Source organism: Macrotis lagotis, chromosome X (assembly GCF_037893015.1).
Source record: "Macrotis lagotis isolate mMagLag1 chromosome X, bilby.v1.9.chrom.fasta, whole genome shotgun sequence".
Lineage (NCBI taxonomy): Eukaryota > Metazoa > Chordata > Mammalia > Peramelemorphia > Peramelidae > Macrotis > Macrotis lagotis.
Genome location: NC_133666.1, coordinates 621,391,979 through 621,413,345, shown reverse-complemented (window position 1 = coordinate 621,413,345; position 21,367 = coordinate 621,391,979). Strand labels below are relative to the sequence as shown.

General features: G+C 43.0%; 1 protein-coding gene across 4 annotated transcripts in view; it reads left to right on the top strand.

Annotated features, from left to right (window-relative positions):
* WDR97 (WD repeat domain 97) overlaps positions 1-17,743 on the top strand; it is a 57,524-nt gene extending 39,781 nt beyond the window's left edge. For 2 of the 4 annotated variants that reach the window (XM_074203091.1, XM_074203089.1), the window contains 7 exons: positions 770-967; positions 1,657-1,778; positions 4,380-4,542; positions 5,241-5,303; positions 6,678-9,001; positions 16,975-17,036; positions 17,304-17,743. In XM_074203091.1, coding sequence (XP_074059192.1) covers positions 770-967; positions 1,657-1,778; positions 4,380-4,542; positions 5,241-5,303; positions 6,678-9,001; positions 16,975-17,036; positions 17,304-17,512 — 3,141 coding nt within the window. In that variant the 3' untranslated portion in view covers positions 17,513-17,743. The remainder of the gene's footprint in view (positions 1-769; positions 968-1,656; positions 1,779-4,379; positions 4,543-5,240; positions 5,304-6,677; positions 9,002-16,974; positions 17,037-17,303) is intronic. The other 2 variants (XM_074203092.1, XM_074203088.1) reach the window with 2 other exon arrangements.
* The last annotated feature ends 3,624 nt before the right edge of the window (positions 17,744-21,367 follow it).

Here is a 21,367-nt window from a genome sequence, read left to right as displayed (position 1 = left end):
CCCCCAAACCCCAGAGTTTTCCATGTGATCATCTGTGGTTAGGGACTTCTAAGGAAAGCATATGGAATGATGAAAAGACCCCTAGGTCTGGAATCAAAAGAGGCCTGGGTTGAAATTTTGGCTCCTGTGCTTACTTAAAAGTTATTTGACCTTAGCAAAGTCATTCCCTCTCTCTGAGTTCAGTTTCCATCTTCCAGAAAATAAGGGGTAAATAAAAATCCCTGCACTACCCATCCTACAGAGTTCCTATAAGGAGACTTGGAAATGCATTGAGGTTTCAGTGCTTGTAAGAGTAGGGTAGTACAGGAACATAGGACATAGAAAATAAGAGAAAATTATCAAGAATCTGCTACTGCCATTTAGATCAGACTACCCTCCCTATGATCCTAGGAGGTTAGTTTCTCTAAAGGACTTTGTGAGAAGGGAATAAGAAGAAAAGGGGAGAAGGAAGGGGATGAGGAAGAGTTGCCTCCTGAGGTTACTGTGACCCTGAAATTCCTTTCCCAATCAGAATGTCCCTCTAGCTCCCTAAATGGTGATAGATCTTCCCAGGCTTCTTTATCCCCTGTCTTGTGTCTTTTAGGCTTTTTTTTTTTTTTTGCAATGTCTTGTGTCTTGAAACTGAGTCTGACAACAAGTAGAAGCAGGTACATAAAGCTACTGGTATTGGGTCATTTGGGGACCCAAAGAACTAAGGTCAAGTTTGGGTTTCTGGTTCTAGTCCCCCAAATCCCTCTTCAGTCCCTGTTCTTTTGCTATTACTTCAAAGGCATACCCAGAGTGTGACACAATGGAGGACCTGGCCTCTTTACTGCTGAAGGTCCTGGAGAAAGCCAGCTGGGAAGATGGCACCAAGATTATGATGCTACTCATGCAAATGATGCCCCATCTAGGAATGGAATTCCGAAAGAATCTGCTACACTTGCTGTTGAAACTTCTCAACAAAGAGCCTCCTCCAAACCTTGTGGTATGACCCCAGACCATGCCCCATCTCACCAAACTCCAGACTTCATATTCTAGCTAGGAGACCCCTCCTTAGTGGACCTTAGTGACTTCCAACATATCCCCAGCCTTGAACTGGTAATAAAGCCCTGGGATTCCCAGTTCCCCTGACCTTATGGTATGACCTATTTTTTGTTTAGTCATTTCCAGTTGTGTCTGATTCTTCATGACCCCATTTGGAATTTTCTTGGCAAAGATAACTAGAATGATTTGCCATTTCCTTTTCCAGCTCATTTTACAGATGAGGAAACTGATGCAAACAGGGTTTAAGTCACTTGCCCAGGGTCATACAGCTAGTAAATGTCTAAGGCCAGATTTGATCTCAGGACTTCTGACTCCAGGCTCAGCACTGTATCCTCATGGTAGAGCCTAAAGGTCTTCTCTTTCCTGCCTGCTCCTAAAATAGACCTGAAACCAGATCCCTCTTAGATATCTTCCCCTTCATCTTGCAAACCTGAAACTGCAAAGCCCTGGTAGAGAGTCCTCATCACTCACAATAAATTTCCAAAACCTTGACACCTTAAGCTTTATAAAACCTTTAGTCTCAAGGATGATGCCCCCTAGGACCCCTCAAGCTTAAGGATCAACAATGAAAGGCTGGGACAAACCTGGCTATGTAGACACTGACTCAACTCCAACCTTGGGAGTCCCCAGAACAAGGCAGAGAAGACATTTGTGATGACAGCCCTGCAGATGCTCATGGTGGTTGCCCTGGGCTCCCGGGATATGGTCCTGGAACTCATGTCTTACTTCATCTACTCACCCCCTCGGTGCAGGTGAGTTACTCCCACCCACTCCCACCAGAGAGACTATCCCTGGGACCCAGGGTGAGATCCACCCTACCCTTATACTCAGATATATTATGGTGAGATACAAAAAGGCAAGAATTTCCCATACAAGTGAGCAAGCCAATCCCTCCCTGCCTCACCCAAGCACAAATGAGATACCACCACCCTTTGAGCTCAAGTGAAACCACAGGTAACCAAGACCCCCTACCCAGGAGGCAGCCAGTTAGTCTCACTGGTGAATGGAATTCACACAAGGGAGCTTCAAAGGTAAGTAAGTCCCCACAAGTTAGTTCAATAAGTATTTATTTAGTGCCTGTTCTTTGGCAGGGACTATGGTAAGTGCTGGTTAGGCAAGGACAAAAATGATAAACATCCCCTGCCTCCAAAACCGCTGCCCCCAAGGGTTCAGGTAACCCTCAGGGTTCACATGTAAACAGGTAACAAGGTAATTTTGAGGAGGGGGAGGGGAGTTTGAGAACTCTCAACTGGAAAGAGAGAGGGCTTCCTAAAGGAGGTGCTTCATTAGCTAAGCTGCCAAAGAAGTTCAGAAGGCTGAGGGGAGGAGGGAAATCCTTCCAGGTATGGGCTGGGGCAGACTCAGAAGCTGGAGCCTCATGTTGAGTTCCAGGAGGCAATTAGGCCAGTTTGGCTAAAATGTAGATTGTTTAAAATCAATCCAGAAAGGAAGTTGGAGCCAGACGAATGGGCATTAAGGACTAAATTGAGTTATTTGTAATTGATCCTTAAAGCAAAAGGCAATAACAATACACAATTTATAGAATTTGCAAAGCACTTTACACATAATTCATTTGATCTACACACCAGCCCTATGAAGCAGTGCTATCATTGTCCCCCATTTTACAAGTGAGAAAATTGAGGCCAAGAGAGATTTAATGACTCATTCAAGGGTACACAGCTTGCATGCAGCTGAGGTAGGATTTGAACTCAGGCCTTCCTGTCTCCAAATACAGCACTCTATATCCTATGATATCTGAAGGGTCTTGCTTAAAACTGTGAGACAGATTATTTTGTCAGTTGTGTTGGGGATGGATTGGAGAGAGTGGAGACCAGAAGCAGAGAGAGTAATTAGGAGAATATAGTAATTTTCCATTTGACCTGTGAATTAGAATGGTAGCTGTGTAAGTGGAAGATAAGGAGATAGAGATAAGAGATATAAAGTTAGAATCAGAAAGACCTAGTAATTGAGAGAATAAGGGGTTTGGGAGAGGAATATGTTAAAGATGATTCTGAGCTATTAAATCTTAAAAAGATCCTAGAAAAAATAGGGAAATCTGGAAGAGGGTCAGTTTTAAGGGACTGGAATTATTTGAGGATTTTGGGTAATGCTTGTTGATTGATTATGGTGGTAAGATAATGAGTCTTGTTTCAGACAGAATTGAGATAGAGATGCCTCAATCCTCCAGCATTAGGGAATAGAATCTGAGAGATTAGGGTTATATTTTAGCAAGTGAGCCCAACTCCTTTATACCTTTGTCAGAAGAATCCATGTGTCTTTCTATGGAGAAAGGACTTTCTCTTTAACTGAGTTTGAAGTTTCAGGAGGGATGCATAAGGAGCAGTGAAGGAGGAAGGGGACACCCACTCAGTCAACCAGATCAGGAAGCAATGACCAAAAGGAGGTAACATGATGTCATTTTAGGCTAACGTCATTTTCCCTTTTTGGCAAGATAACTGAAATATTAGGGATAGATGTAGATATAGTTTACTTAGATTTTTGAAAGCATTTATTAATCACCTACTATGTCCCACATGATTTTAAAATATTTCTTTTGATTCTCACAACAGCTTTATCCCCATTTTATAGTTGAGGAAACAGAGGCAGACAGAGGCTAAAGGACTTGCCCAGAGTCACACAGCTATTGAGTGTCAGAGGGCAGATTTGACCTCAGGTCTTCCTGACTTCTATGCTCTGTGTTCTTTCCTCTGCACCACCTAGGTGTCTTCATTAGAGGCCTTCAAGCTGAAGCTGGATTGTAACATTATTGGATATATGATAGATCAGATTATTTTTTCAGGTCTAAGATGGACTGGATGGACACCGAGGTCCTCTCAATGGAAATTCTCTTAATTTTGTGTGATATACAAGTTAACATCTACATACATATGTTATGTGAGCACATAGGGAGCTCCCACCCATAGTAGTAAAGACATCTATACACAGAGATAAGACTATCCACATAGGTGATTCTCTCACGAGGTAGCCTCACCTCTAGGGAAAAACCATACACAGATGTGGACTACACACCTATACACACATTGGTTAAACCTCTCACACTTGGACAAAACTTCAACAAGAAGGGAATAGTCACATACTCAGACATAGATGAGACCAAATACACACAGGTCAGACCATTGAAACATATGTAAGACTATACACTCAAGTGAGAACACTCTCTCTCTCTCTCTCTCTCTCTCTCTCTCTCTCTCTCTCTCTCACACACACACACACACACACACACCACATAATATACACACAAAAGTGAGACCACATATTGATAAGACATGCTCAATGTATACCTACAATTGACACTCACTGTCCTCAACTCTATTTTCCCCCTGACTCCCTAGACCCCTGCTGAAGAAACTACTAGAAGATTTGGGCCTGAGAGACCCCCATGATTTCCTGTTCAAGGAAATGGTGACTTGGGCAGAAGGGAAAGATTTAGCCAACAAGGCAGCCCTGAGAGGGCGCTGTGGACAGAAACTGGAATTTATGATTAATACACTTAAGGTTAGTCAAGGAGAGGAGAGAGGGAAGAAGTAGGGATACTGAGGAAGGAAGGAAGTGGTGGGATTTGATGATAGGGGTGATTTAAAATTTATATTTTATGTTTTCCCAATTACATGTAAAAAATAATTTTTAATCTTAATTTCTTTCAATTTTGAGTTCCGAATTCTCAATCTGCTCTCCCCCAACATTGAGAAGGCAAGCAATTTGATAAAAGTTATATATATGTACATTTATGTAAAACATATTTCCCTATTAATCATACTGTGAAAGGAAAAAAGAATCCCCCCAAAAACAAGAAAAAAAGAAAACTCAGACCAAAAAACCTCAAGAAAAATAAATTTAACCCCCCCTAACATTATGCTTCAATTTGCATTCAGATTCCATTAATTCTTTCTCTGAAAGTGAATAGCATTTTTCATCTCAGATCCTTCAGAATTGTCTTGGTTCTTCATATTGCTGGATATAGCTAAGTCATTCACAGTTGATCATTGTACAATATTGCTGTTACTGTGAAGTCTTTCCAGATTTTTCCTGAAAGCATCTTCATTATTTCTTAGAACTCAATAATAGTCTATTACAATCATATGCCACAACTTGTTTGGTCATTCCCCAATTGATGGGCATGAAGGGTCCTTTTTGGAGAGGAGTGGGGAAGGTCTGTGAGAAGTTCTAGTCCTGATCTGCTACTCTCTCTTTAGGACTATGTGAAGAAGAACTTCATAGTGCCTGATTGGGAGGAAGAGTTAAAGACAAAAAAGCAGGTATGAATCACCCTCTCCTCAACCTCCTGGCCCTACCCTTTCCTTACAAGAGACATGCTGCACTCTGGCTCACCTCCAATCCCCTTTCCTTCTAGTTCCCCACAATGCTTCTACTTTCTTCCTTTAGGCCATAATTCTCCATTTCCTTATCCTCTCTTTCCAATCCAGTTCTCTCCCTTCATTTAACCATCTTCTTGTGCCCATTTTCCCACTGTCTCCACAAATTTCTAATTCCCTGTCCCTGTGCGCCTAATATTGAATCTCCAAGTTCCTGAACCCTCAACATTCTTCTTCCCCACCCTTGTGTTTTCACTATCCCTAATCCCCAGGGTCTCCATTGCCACCAATCCCTGAACCTCCCACCCAACTCTCTTCCCCTCATTCTCCATCCCTCAGTCTCCATTATTCCCAAACTCCCCTCACCAAAACTGTCAATTACTCAATATCCTTATAACTGTGCCATTTTTCTCCAAATTTCTCTAGTTCTGGTCCCTGGCCCACAAAACTCAACTTCCCTGTCCCTGAACTGCCAATGTTACTCTTCCCCTACCTCCAACCCCCTAATCATCCCAAGCTAATCATCTTCTGTCCTATTGTACTATCATCCTCTTCTTAACCACCACATTCAAAATCCTTTCTGCCTCTGTCCTCAACCTGTTTCCCAGTTCCTATTTCCCTATTTCCTCATCTACCCATCTCCCTGCCCCTGGGTCTCCACTGTCCCCATTCCTCAGTGTTTTCACTGCTTCCATACCCTCAATGCCCTATCTTTGCCCTCAGTTGCCAGTCCTCAACTCCCCCTTCCCTCCTCAATACCCAAGACCCCTTCTTCCATCCCAGTTCGCAATTTCTCAGTTCCTTTGCCCATGGGTCTCCTCTGCCCCCATTAGCCTGCTTCAATGCCCCTCCAATCCTCTATTCCCTTTGCCCCCAAATTCTCAATTCCCATCCTGTTCCTGGGCCATCAATTTTGAGCTAACTTCTTTTGTACCCTCAATGTCACTGTCTCTGTTCCTCAATCCCCTTTTCACTTTCTCTATCCCCTTAATTCCATATCCCCAGCCCTTACATCCCCTGTCCTTAATACCCTTTCCCTATGAGGTCTCATGCCCCTCCCCTCCCCTAACTCCCTAATTACCCTGACTCCATACTCCCAGAATTCCTTTGCCCTACCTCTGTAGATTCCCTTTAGTCTCCTGGCCCCAAGTTCTCACAGCTCCATTTCTCATCATCTATATTCCTGATTCTCCAGTCTTGTTCTTTCTCTGCCTTCTCTGTCTCCTTGTGTTTTCCTTCTCCCCCCCCCCATTTCTCTCTGATTTCCTCCCTCCAACAATGTACTCCCATTCACAGTGCGTATCTTTTCTCTTACAGATTTCTAGCAGTCCCAAGGAGCAAGGAAGTTGGGAAAGACTCTCTCTGGACTTGCTTACAAACTTGAATGAACCTTCACAACACAAGTTCCCACAACCTCTTACTCCCATCCCCTCTGCAAAGGATGTGCTTTTTACCCGATGCAAATTCATGCGTTCCCTCATGCTTTCTTCCATCCTTTCCCCCAAGCATTCCCCTGAACTTTCTCCCAAGCATTCCCTGGAGCAATCCCCCAAGCTTTCTCCCAAGCCTTCCCCCGAGCAATCCCCCGAGCCTTCTCCCAAGCCTTCCCTCGAGTTTTCTCCCAAGCCTTCCCGCAAACATTACCCAATGCATTACCCAAAGCATTCCCCCGAGCTTTCTCCTGAGCTTTCCCCCAGGCATTATCCAAAGCATTACTCAAAGCATTCCCCCGAACTTTCTCCTGAGCCTTCTCCCAAGCATTCCCCAGAACTTTCTCCTGAGCTTTCCCCCAAGCATTACCGAAAGCATTACTCAAAGCACTACCCAAAACGTTCTCTCAAGCATTCCCCAAAGCATTCCCCAAAGCATTCCCCAAAGCATTCCCCAAAGCATCCCTCCAAGCATTCCCCCGAGCTTTTTTCTGAGCTTTCTTCTGAACATTCTCAAGAACTTTCTCCTGAGCATCCTCCAGAACTTTCTCCTGAGCATCCCCCAGAACTTTCTCCCGAGCATCCCCCAGAACTTTCTCCCGAGCATCCTCCAGAACTTTCTCCCGAGCTTTCCCCAGAACTTTCTCCTGAGCTTTCCCCCAAGCATCTCAAGATTTTCCTTAAGGATTACCCAAAGTATTCCCGCAAGCATTACCCAAAGAATTCCCCTGAACTTTCACTAGGCTTTTTCCCAGGACTTTCTCCCGAGAATTCCCCTGAGTCTTCCCCCAAGCATTCCCCTGAGCTTTCTCCCAAGCTTTCCCCCAAGCATTACTCAAACCATTACCCAAAACGTTCTCCCAAGCATCCCCCCAAGCCGTCCCCTGAGCATTCCCCAGAGCATTCCCCCAAGCTTTCTCCTGAACTTTCTTCTGAGCATTCCCCAGAACTTTCTCCAGAATATTCCCCAGAATTTTCTCCAGAGCTTTCCGCAGAGCTTTCCCCCAAGCATCTTCTCGAGATTTTCCTCAAGGATTACCCAAAGTATTCCCCCAAGCATTATCCAAAGCATTACTCCAGGTATTCCCACAAGCATTGCTACAAGCATTCCCCTGAGCTTTCTCCCAAGCTTTCCCCAGAGCTTCCTCCTAGGCATTCCCCTAAGCTTTCCCCAGAATTTTCTCCCAAGTTTTCTCCCAAGCATTCCCCAGAGCTTTTCCCCAAGCATCCCCCAGAGCTTTCTCCCAAGCATTCCCCAGAGCTTTTCCCCAAGCATCCCCCAGAGCTTTCTCCCAAGCATCCCCCAGAGCTTTCTCCCAAGCATCCCCCAGAGCTTTCTCCCAAGCATCCCCCAGAGTTTTCTCCCAAGCATTCCCCAGAGCTTTTCCCCAAGCATCCCCCAGAGCTTTCTCCCAAGCATTCCCCAGAGCTTTTCCCCAAGCATCCCCCAGAGCTTTCTCCTAAGCATCCCCCAGAGCTTTCTCCCAAGCATCCCCCAGAGCTTTCTCCCAAGCATTCCCCAGACCTTTTCCCCAAGCATCCCCCAGAGCTTTCTCCTAAGCATTCCCCAGAGCTTTCTCCCAAGCATTCCCCAGAGCTTTCCCCTAAGCATTCCCTCAAGCATTCTCCAGAGCTTTCTCCCAAGCATTCCCCAGAGTTTTCTCCCAGACATTCCCCCAAGTTTTCTCCCAAACTTCCTCCTGAGGCTTCCCACAAACTTTCCCCAGATGTAGCCACCATCATGACTCCTTGTCTCTCTCCTCCTCTTGGGCACAGTCCCAGTCAGACAGTCCTTAGCCCTGAAATTCCAATGCTCACAGAGTCTAGGGCTAGAGAGTCCAGGACTTCCAAGACTTTCTTTAGATTCCTTTCTTTCAGCCAGCTCCCTCACCTGAGAAGAGTGATGTCTGAGCCCCAGGAGCAACCCACCTTTGAAAAGAAAGTGCTCCCTTGCCACTCAGCTCCTGCCTTGATGATGCTGGGTTGGCTGTCACATTTGGATTCCGAAATCAAGACAGAGCCCTCGATCTCTACGCCTTCACTTTCTGAGAAGATGGAGATTGAGCTCACATCTACTCATGCACTCAACTTCTTCTGTAAGCAGAAGCTCCAAGATCACAACGAACAGATGCAGCAGAGGGAAGAGAAAAGCCATCACAAGCCCAATACCATTGTCATGCATCCTCGGGGAGTCCTGTTACCCACCTTTCAGTGAGCAAGCACCCTGTTCTTTTGATCACCCTCCATAGAACCTCAGAATCAGAAAATTGGGGGGGGCCTCCTAGGGATGGGATCTGAGAAGTCACCTAGCATGTCTGACTGTGATCACCCCTCCTTCCCCTGGAAGGAATCTCTTCCTAGCACTTCTGATAGACACAGCCTCCCCTTCCACCCTCCTCCATCCCACCCCCTCCTCTCCAGTGACAAGCAACTCCCGATCTGATGAGGCAGGCCCTTACACTTGGGGAAAGGGAAGGGATGGGATGGGATGGGATGGGACCAAGTAATTATTAAGCACCTACTGTGAACTGAGCCAGTAGTTTAGGGCATATAGGTGGTGCAGTGGATATAGCACTGGCCTTGCAGTCAGGAGGACAGGAGTTTGAATTTCTGATCTCAGACACTTGACTCTTACTAGCTCTGTGACCTTGGGCAAGTCACTTAACTATGATTGCCTCACATCCAGGGCCATCTCCAGTTGAAATGATTCATGTCTGGTCCCTGAATCCAGATGGCTCTGGAGGAGAAAGAGAGGCTGGTGATTTAGTAAAGCACCCCTCATTCAAATCTAATTCACATCTTGTCATGGCATCACCTCTCTGATGTTGTGGTCTTGGGAAATGAAGGACAATCATTATCACTGAATTTTTGTGCTAAGTGTTCTACAAAGATTATCTCATTTGATCCTCACCACAAGCCTGGGAGGTTAAGTGCTGCTATTGTGTCCATTTTACAAATGAGGAAACAGGTTAAGTGAATTGCCCGGGTCCACATAACCATGCAGAATCTGAACTCAGGTCTTCCTGATTCCTGGGCCCTATCTGTACCACTTATGTGCTCAGAATTCTTTGAATGGCTCTCATTGGATTAGGAGACTTTTCTCCACATCACTCTGAAATTTGATTTACTACAATTTGCACTCACTGCTCCCAGTTCTATTCTACATTTTCCACCCAACATTTAGAATGGCCTTCAGGTGTTCTCTTCTTCAAAGTAAAGGAAACCCCTTTACCAGTATCTAGAAACAGTTGGAGTCATGGGACAATGTTTACACTAGTTCAAGGGATTAAGTAGCTAAGAGAGCTTAAGCTCTTTAGTGGTATACGGCACAAAGTCAAGTCAAATCAGCAAGTAGTTATCATTTATGTTCCAGGAAGATAAATATAACAGCTAATAATAATAAGTTAACATTTCTATAGCCCTTTATGGCTTTCAAAGCACTTTACAAATATTACCTCATTTAATCCTCACAATAAACAAGGTAAATCCTATCATTTCTCCCCCTCCCCCTTTGCAATTGAGAAAACTAAGGCAGAGATTATATCTCTCAGAGTCACACAGTATCTGAGAATGAATTTGAACTCAGGTTTTTTTGACTCCAGATCCTGCACTCTTTTCATTACAACACTTGGCTACTTATTAAAAAAAAAAAAAGGTAAAAATAGTCCTTGCCTTCAAGAAACTTGAATGCTAATTGGAGGATCAACATGTAAATGACTTAGATGCATACAAAATAGATACAAAGTAGATGAAGAGGGACTGACAGAAAGTGGGATTTGAACTGAATATTTATTGGTTGATTGGTTGGTTGGCTGGTTCTTGTCCTTCATTACTGAAGAAAATCAAAATGACATGTTTAAGGTTGTGACTGATCAGACCAATATGAACCCAGAATGCTCTGCCACAGGTTGTGCACAAATAGTCCATGCAAACACCTGAGTTGGGTACTCCAAACTTAAATATGTCATGTTTCCATTGAGCTGCTTCAATTCTACCTTCTTCATAGAGTGCAGCACCCTCACTAATATGGGTATTCCATGCTGGGTGGGCCTGTACCAGTGTCTCCCAAGTTGTATAATCAAGTTCTAAAGTTCTTCAATGAGACCTTCAGGGTGTCTCAGTATGGCTTCTTCTGACCCTTTTGTGAGTGCTTACCCTGTATAAGTTCTCCATAAAATAGTTTTTTGGGGGGCAAGCACACCTCTGGCATTCTAACAACATATCCAGCCCATTGTAGTTGCACACTCCATAGTAATGCTAGGCAGTTAAGCTTGAGAAAGGACCTCAGTGCCTGGTATCTTCTCCTGACGGGTGATCTTCAGAATCTTCCTAAGACAATTTAAATGGAAGTAATTTGGTTTCCTGACATGGTGCTGGTAGACTGTCCAGGTTTCACAGGCATATAGCCATGAGGTCAGCACAATGGCTCTGTAGACCTTCAGTTTGGTAGTCAGTTTAATACCTCTTCTCTCCCATACTTTTGGAGCCTCCCAAATACTGAGCCAGCTGTGGCAATGTGAGTGTCAATGTGTGTATCATCTTGGAAAGGACACTGTCAAGGCAAGTGAACTTGTCCACAATATTCAAAACTTCTCCATTTGCTGTAATTGATTGTTCCACATGTGGATGGTATGGTGCTGATTGATGGAGCACCTGTGTTTTCTTGACATTAATTGTTAGATCAAAATTAGCACAAGCAGAAGAGAATCGATCCATACTTTGTTGTATCTCAGCTTCTGAGTACACAATCATCTGTAAACAGAAGACCATGCATTAACACTCCCTCCACTTTGATCTTGGACCAGTGTTCTATCCACTGCGCCATCTAGCTGCCCCAAAGAAAATCTTTTAAAAGATGTGATTCTAGAGGGCTGCTAGGTGGTGTGGTGGATAAAGCACTGACCCTGGAGTCAGGAGTACCTGGGTTCAAATCCGGTCTCAGACACTTAATAATTACCTAGCTGTGTGGCCTTGGGCAAGCCACTTAACCCTGTTTGCCTTGCAAAAACTAAAAAAAAAACATTTTGGTTTGTTAATTGTCTGCATAAAATTGAATTTCTTCTGCCTTCCTACTGAGCCAAGAATTCTGCATCTCCCTAAGCTTCACTTGGATTTTACTTCTAATGGAATTAAATAATTCCTACTTAGAAATGGATGAATTATCCTCATGGTAAATCCTGTGGAGTTTTTTTCATTTAACAGTTTTTGTATTTCCCCATCATTTTCATCAAACCAAGCTTGATGTTTTTGAGTGTTCTGAACCAGATGAGCAAATGCAGTACTGTACACCAGATCTCTGATAGCTGCCAATAATTTTCTGCTCCACTGTAGCCAACTGTGTATTGGCTCAGTTTTCCCTCTAAGTTAGCAACAAACTGTCCCCACTCAGACACTCTATTGTCTTGACATTAATTGTTCTAGTATCCATTTTGCCTTGGGATCACTGCTCTGATTGAATATGAATAGCTTAGAGAGGATGAGTCTGTGATCAGTCCAGCACTCTGCACCACTCATTGCCTTTGTCATTCTCACTTCCTATCTCTCTCTCCTTAAAATCACAGTTTAATAGATGCCAGTGTTTACTATGATGGTGTATCCAGTGAGTTTTAGGTAAACGGAGGACTGTGTGCTCTGAGATGCACAAGTCTAAAGAAGGTGACCATTGCTATTGCTGTTTCCAACTCCATTCCTCCCAAGAACTCCCTTCTGTGCCTATTCTAGCACCCAGAATTATAAGCTTGTCCTCTTTTAGTCTGATGATGAGTGTCCAGGTCTTCATAAAATTTTTCTTTAACTTCATCAGTGTTTATCATGATGGGAACAAAGGCACTGATGATCGTAGCATGGCATTTTCTTGGAAGTGGCAATCTCATTGTTATGAGTCTATCATTCACTCTTTTTTAGTAGGTATTCAAGAATGTTGACTAGTTTTGATTGCAAAACCTACCCCAGTTTCATGGCATTCCCTTTTACTGTGACCACTCCAGAAAAACCAGCTCCAACTTCAGTAAGCTGACCTTTATTTGCCAGCCTTGTTTCACTTGGGGCTGCTATTCGGATACCATACTTGCTGAGTTGTCTGGCAACAAGAGCTGTTTGTATATCAGATCTATTGGATCTTGTGTTATCTATGAGTGTGCACATGTTCCATGCACCTATGGTGAGTGAAATCTTCTTTGAAGATTTTTTTTTTTGTGTCTACACTGATCTGAGGGATTCCCTACCTGCAGTGGTAATCAGGACAGAGTTGGGTAAGGAGACAATTCTGGGCACCTTTTCTAGCCCCCTTCTTCACATCAGGTAGTAAGCAGTATGATCCTTCAAAGGGCTGCCCAGTTACCCAGGGGCTGCTGAATCTCACTTCTGCTTTCAGTGGAGAAACGACCTTATAGCCTGGGCCACCTGTGTGCAGGATTGTAACAACAGCTTCAACTGTACCTGCACCTGCTGCTATGCATAGCAAGACAGTCAAGACAACTGGTGACAGCTTCAAATGTAGTGGATGACCTTGGTGTCTTTGATGTTTAACCAAGCTCTAAGCATTCAGCAGCACCTGCTTCAGCTGGCTTCATGGCTTTTGGAAAGAATTGTTTTCCTCCACCCATTCCACTAGTGGAAGACTTCACATGCTTGGGATAGACATCCTTCACTACTCATTGATAAGTTTGAGACTCAATTGCCCTCAATCTGCCAAAATGGTTTACCAGGATGTGGCCACTGTGCATGCTATAGTTTTTTGGAGCCATAGGTGAGAATTAGGTGGCTCAGGTGGACATCAAAGGTGGAAAACAGCCCTGAAAAGGGCTCAGCAGACTGCACACCAAAGGTACAAGTCTTCTTTGAACACACCCTACACCCCACTGAATATTAAAAAACCAGAGAAACTATTAAGGCAGAGGAGACTGAGCAGTGTCTTAATAGATCAGTGTAGTCATAGAGGTTAGAGACAAGACCTTGGACATTATCCACCCTACCCACAGGTGACAATTGGCGAAACAGTAGGAGGAGAAAGTGTATTGCCTTCCCCCTTCTCCCCCAAATGAAAGGAAATTGACCCTCGTTATCCTGAGAGCACAAAAAATAATGCATTTGCAGACATGCCTATCACAAAAAGAAACCTTCCTCCAGTTCAGTCCTCCAGACTGAATTTTTATCTGGACTGAGATCTCCAGGGGTAGAAATCCTTGGACCCAAACCCCATCCATACTCTTAGTCAAGTCTTTGAAATTCAAGTCAGGTTCTGTATTTCCTTGGAAGGTTCTAGTGGGCAGTGAGGAAGAGCGGGTGGCTAGAAGGAGACCAAGGTGCATTTACCTCACCATCCTGTTTCTCCCTTCTCCCCTGCTCAGTTCCCCATTCCCCACAATACGCCTCTTAGTCTCATGAATTGACTGTCCCTAGGGATTTCAAGTGCTTAAATGATTAAGATAGGGTTTGGGATCCTATCTATATCTCTTTGAGAAATCCTTTGATCTAATGATTGTCCCAAGAAAAGACATCCTACAAGAATCTAGGGGAAGGGGGAAGTACAAAGTTTTCCCCTCCCCTTTTTGGATGGAGTTTTTCCTTTTCCCTTTCCCCCGCTGTTTGTCTCCCCAACCCCCAGCTCTCTGTGATTTCTGACAAAAATATTTCCAATGTACTGTTGGAAGTCCCTTCTGGCTAGTAGAAGATAAAGGAGCAATGTCAGTGAAATGCAGTCATTGTGCAGGTCAGAGGCAACCAACAATTTGACCATCAGTCAATGATAGAATAACCTAAGCATATTAACTGTCTCCAAGGGAGGTTGCGACTTCGGGGACTGTCCAGGAAATATTTGGATCACTCAGAATCCCATAATCATTGGGCAAGATCTGATCATTTCCCACCATTCCAAGGGTGGCAGTGATATTTGAAAGATCTAGTGAAAATTTTTCATCCTCTCCCTTTCACAAAGCCAGGAACTCTAGTTGTAACCAAGGGGACAATGGTGGGCTCTTCCCCCATTCATTGACCATTAGCCTGTTGGGCATTTCTCTATTTTCTGCCTTATGTAATCTAAATCTCCGTTTCCTTCTGTCTTCCTTCCCCTTTGAATTGTTACTGGTTTGAGAGCAACTGTTGGATTTCTCTGAGGGCTTCTCTGTTTGCTCCATAACAGTGGAGAAAGTGTTTTGCTTCCTAGATTATAGTTTCAATTTTTCCTTGGGAACCCAGGCAGTAAGATTCTTAGATCTTAAGTTTTGGGGGGACTAATTCCCTCAACTACCAAGCTCCTTTGATAGCACTTCCCCAGGAGCTCTGCCACCTCCACCTCTTCCCCTTAACCCTTGGAAATCTCCATTGCCTTTCTAATCCAGAGAGATGGATCACAAACCATATCCCAATAAAACTTGTGGCACTAATCGTGGAGAGCTCATGGGTGAGGTACTGAGAAGCAATACAAACATTCAAATTATCACAAGTTTACTCACACACATGCAAACTTGCAGCTCTCCAGGCCTCCAATCTCATGAGCAAGCACAATGTAGGGCATATGGTGGGGTGTGTATTGTGATCTAGGTTTCAGATCCTTAGGTCTCTGTCCTTAGATCTGTTTATTGTTGCTGGGCAGATTCACAAGGACCAAGAGGGAGAGACATCAATGAGCGGACATCCTAGACTTTCATAGTTTCCCCCTCCCCAATTTTATTAATCACAAAATTATTTTGCTAACCTGGATTAGATGTTTATTTTTAAACAGATAATGATTATTAGTGCTTTGTATTATTCCATGCCTAAATGTAGCTGACATAGGAATTTTCCAGTTGGTAAGTAGGTCAGTGGTTAAACATGAAGTTACTTCTATCACCTAGAGTCTAACAAGCCAATATTCACAAATACTCATTCTCCTAAGATAAGGAAAGAATACAGGCAAAATAAATGGGCACAAAGTATTGGGAATATGTGGCAGAAAGGTGGGAGAAAGAGCAATCTACTCCATCCCTTCACAACCCAAAGGTTCACAGCAATCTTTGAGCTTCCAGGGAAGACAGCAAGAGATTCTCTTCAAATCTTTTGAAGAATTGCTCTAGCTCCCTAAAATTCATCACACAAAACAAGACCTTCAATTCTTTTAAGACCGAAAGAAGGGTCCCCTAGTCTCCACATGTTGGGTCAAAACCAGGCAGTGAATATTGCCTATTCTCTATATAACCCTCCAGGAAGTATGCCTCAGCATTTCTTTAAGGACCGAACTTGCATTGGTCAGTGTTTCCATTTACAATATCATGTCCCTTTCTCACCTACACTCTTGAATATTCATGCACAGACAAACAAAACCTGGTGAGAGAATTCCCTGTTCTTCCCACAACACTGAGAGGAAATAGGGCAGAGTAGAAAGAGTCCTGTATTTGGAGTCATTGAGTCTCGATTGGAATCCTGGTTCTACCACTGTGTGACCATGATACTAACACACTCTGAGCCTTTCAGTCACCACTTCTGGAAAGTGAAAGGATTGAACTAAATAATTTTGGAAGTAAATGTTTATGAATGGATTTGTTTTTATCTCATCTAGATTCCCTTCTATACCCCCCCCACTCCCACACACCTATCACAACAGAAATTTAAAAGAAAATTGAAAAAAGTTAATTGAAAAATTGCATCAAAACATTGAAAAAATCTAACAAAAATCTGGAACTGGGGGAAATGCAAAAGGTTCCGTATTCATTCATCCATACCTCATATAAAGGAGAAAAGGGATTTATCTCCATCTCTGAGGCTGAGTTCTTTGCAATTTTGTCATATGTTTTTATGGGATTTTTTTTCGGGGGGGGGGGATTGGTCTTTACATTTACCTTATGCTAAATGAATTCTAAGATTTTTCCCAGTGCAAAATTTTCAACCCAAAGTGCCTAATATCCTGAAAGGTCAGATGTGTATAATCCTCACTTTTAAGTTTCAGTTTTTCCTCCCCCCGGGCTACCGAAGGATCAGGGCAGAGAATACAACAGGATGGGGTGTGGAACTAGAAGGGACAAGACAATAGGAGGTAGTTCTAGGGCCAAAGGCGTTTATAGGAGGAAAAATATTAGCGAAGGAGATCTGCAGACTATAGAACTTCAAAGATGGGGTAGGGCTCAATCACCAGTAAAAAAAATCTATGAAAGATACTATGGGAAGCATGAGGGCTGGAGCAGACTCATCTGGGCTTCCATTTTTACCAGTTCATCCCGAAACCGAAGGATCCTGCGCCTCCAGGAGAAAAGTTTCCCGACGGTTCTGCCTGGTGAGTGAGGTAGGGGAAGCGGGAATGAGTTGATAGCGGGCGTGTCGGGGAATCCGCTCCCTTTTTCTTCTCTTCCACCCTGTCTCCCCTGATCCTTGACTCCGCCTCTCCCATCTTGCTTCCCTGGATCCAGCCGCCCCCGTCTCCTGACACCCTCAAACTCCTTTACCCCACTACTTGAATCCCTGCATTCCTTACCAGACCCCCCAGACCTCTTCCTCTTAATCAATCTTGCTCCTTCCCCTTACTATTTGATTTCTCCTCCAGCTGCTGGGGCGGCCAATTTCCAGAAAGCCCGCTATCGGATGAGTAGCATTTCTCGTTCAGTGAAGCTCCCCCTACCCCGAGTGGAACCAACTCCTTTCCCATCAGTCTGGACATCTGCATCCCGACCGCTACCTCCCTCGATCCTACAGGACTCCTTGCAGCGCTATTTCCTACCCAATCTTGCCCAAACAGACAATGAGCCCATCTAGGGGTCTGACTGCCCCCATCCCCAACCCAACAGCCTTCAGATCTGTCCCTGGCCCAATCTGGCCTAACTTGACCACTCAGAGGAACCCTGAACCTGACCCATCTTGGCCTAGTCTGGCGGAATTTCAAGTCATAACTGGCCCAAACATAGACTCTGGCCTCAAGACCCACTGTAGGCTTAGGCAGCAGGACCAACAATAGAATAAAAAGAGGATGTTTTACCTAATACAGTTCCATTGGGATACTTCAACTCTACCTTACACTGCACCAGGACTAGTGTCCTTGGGACAGAGCCAGCAGCCTGAAGCTTGTGATGGAGGGTGGGGGGAAAAGAAGGACCTAGTGTATCCAGAAGGATAGAGGTCTCCAATCCATGGCCATGTTGGTGCCACAATGAAACAAAAGGTGCTAGGCATGATCATAGATTCAGACCTGGAAGGGACCTTAAAAGAAAACTGATGCAAAGAACATTTACCACCCCAGAAAGAAAGTGACTTGCCCAAGATCATAGGATAAGAGGCAGACCTAGAACCTAGGTGTGGTGTTTTGTCTAACACCATATTGTAAATCATTTGTATACAGAATTACAGTGTTTTACATGAGACCCCCAAAGGCCACTTGGACCAATTCATGATTGAGCAAGAATTTCCCCATGTCATGCCTAACCATAATTAAATCCCCAGCCTCTGAAAGCCTCTAGTGATAAGGAACCTACCACCTCCTTAGTATCTCTACTTTGGGTCCATTAGTATTTAGGAAGGTTTTCTTATGTCAAGCCTAAATTTATCACTGCAACTTTCTGTTGTTGTTCCTGGTTTTGTGTCCTGGGACTGAACTCTGGGACTAATCCCTCTTCTGATGTGGCAGCAATTCAAAAACTCCAGAACCACTTAAAACAGTTTTTTTCCCTTTTTATTTTTGCAAGGCAATAGGGTTAAGTAACTTGCCCAAGATCACACAGCTAGATAATTATTGTCTGAGACTGGTCCTGATTCCAGGACCTGTGTTCTATCCTTAAACTTGAGATTAACCATCCCCAGTTTTTTCAACTGACCTTTACAATTCTGCAAAGAGTACAGAGTAACATTTTTGTTTTGAGCTTCATTCAAGTCAGTCTTACCTATGAGGCAAACTTGTCTCCTATGGAAAAGTCTTATTTATCTGATTAGTAATATTTAATGCATCTAGCTCTAGACTCACTCAGAACAAATTTGGCTACATCTTTCCTTCAAGGTTACAGCTTGAGCCCCCCCATTCTGGAGTTTTTCCTCCCCCCATCCACCTGTAAAGTTTAAGAAGTTTGAACATTCCTTCCCTTGCTACCTGAGGGGCACAAATTCCCCTTCACCACCTCAGTGGGTTTAAACTTAATGCAGTGGAGGGGAAAAACTATTTTAAAACTTTTTCTTGAGGTTTCTTTTTTTTGGGGGGGGAGTCTGAGTTTTCTTTCACAATATGACTATTACAGAAATGTTTTCCAAGACTACATATTCATAATCTTTATTAAATTGTTTGCTTTCTCGATTTGGGGAGAGGGAACAGAGGCAGGGAGAGAATTTGGAACTCAAAATTTTAAAAATGATCATGAAAATTGTTTTTACATGTAACTTGGGAATACTAAATACAAAATTTAGATCTCAAAAAAATTGCATGCTGTTACTTGGTGTATATATATATACATATATAGGGATATATATATATATATATATATATTTAGTATTGATATTCATTGCTTATGGTGCCTTTTAGCATGATGTAGTTTTCCTCATCTCTTTTGTCTATTTTTAGTTTACTTTGCCTGAGATCATGATGGCTACCCCTGCATTTTTAACTTCAGCTGAAGTGTAGTTGATTCTACTCCAACTCAGTGTGTGTCTCTCTGTTTCAAGTGTGTCTCATAAATATATCATGGGATTCTATTTTCTAATGCATTTTGCTGTACACTGCTGTTTTATGGATGAGTTCATCTCATTCAAACTCATGTTTATGATTACTAACCTTGTATTTCTGATAATCTTATTTCTGTTTACCCTGTCTCTCCTCTAAAGCTTTTCTGCTCTTGATCACTGTCTTTTTTAACGTACTCCATCTTTTATCCCCTTGCTCTCCTATTTCCCTGTTGGATAAGATAGATTTCTATACCCAGTTGAATGGATATATATTCTTTCTCTCTTTGAACCAATTTAAATTGGTGAGAAGTTCAGGCATTGCCCATCCCCTCCATTTTCCCCTCCACTACAAAAGCTCTTTTTTGCATGCCTCTTTTATGTGTGATAATTTTTTCTATTTTCTTGTCCCTACCCCCTTCTCCAGGGACATTCTTCTTTCTCACCCATCCATTTTTTTTTCATATACCCAAATAATTGTCTCACTCCATGCTTTCTATCTTTGTAGAATCCTTTTAAAAATTCGAATAATGATAAAGTTCTTATAGGTACATGTATCATCTTCCCATATAGCTATGTAAACATGTTGATTTTATTGATTCCCTTATGATTTCTCTTTTATTTACCTGAATCTAATTCCTATTTGAAATAAACACAGGAAAGTATAAAGTCTATATACATAAATGGTCTGCTGTAGAATACACCAAACTTGAGGGAGCTGGAGAGTAGGTTAAGGTATAGGGAGGTGAGATTTATAGGAAGGATAATACTAAGGAGGAAATAGTGACAAGCAAAACAAATTTCTAGAGCCAAGATAAAGTAGGGACTGAAACCCAGCTGAACTCTACTAACACTCCCCTCCAAATAACTTTAAAACAATGTCAAATTGTATTCTGGAGTGGCAAAGCCAATAAAATGTCAAGATGAGAAATTTATCCAGTTCAATACAACTTAGGTTTAGGAGAGGTCTATGATAACAGGACAGGTCCACACTATAGCAGCATCAGCTGCAGGTGAGTTAGCTATAACAGCAACAAGCAACTGCAGCTTTGGGAGCTTTCAGCCCAGGCATAATAAGGGCGTCAGACAACTGGTAAAAAAGAGACTGCAGGTTACCTTGACCTGACATCAAGTGCAGGATCTGTTGATTTGGCAATTCTATTTCTTGTATGCAGTTCTTAGTCACAGTTCCAGGGTGGAGAGGAACACTAGCTCTTGTTATAGGAAAGTGGGGTCTTTCGTAGATAAAGACCAGAGTACAGATCAGAAGAGTAGTGTCACACCTTTACCTGGTAATCATACCACCTTGAAAGCCCTGAAAACTTGCAGACTTCTAGAGCTAGCTCTGAAAATAGCATGAAAAAAGTCTAAAGCTTGGAACAGTACCCTCTCCAACCCAGAAGCAGAAAACTTTAATATAAAGTTAAAAGTCAAGAAATATGTTGGGAATGAACAAACAACAAAAAAGAATGTGACCATAGAAAGTTATTATAGTGACAGGGAAGATCAAAACACAAACTCAGAAGATGATAAAGTTAAAACAGCAACATCCAACATCCTAAAAATGTTTCAAACTCCTCTTTACTTTCAAAGATCCATTTTTTTTAATGTTTGGTCAATCTTAGATTTGCAGGGTAGATCCACCTGGACTGTATCTTGTGCTCCATTTCTCTTCTGAATATATTGTTCCATTCTCTCCTATATCTTCTTTTTTTATTGACATATTTTTTATTTTTACAAATACATGTGTGAGGAATGAAGGGCGTTGTAGGTCTTAACAGGGTGTGGAGGGAGGCCTCTTTGAAATCCATTACAAGGGGGGGGAAATGGCCCCAGCTAATCACAAAACTGGGAGAGTTCTCCTAATCTAATCCCATTCCAAAGAAGACAAATCTAAGATTACAAGAAACTAGTCCTTAACTGGTCAAGAGTAACCTAGAGTCTTGACCTTCTCCTTTGCACATGCTCTGT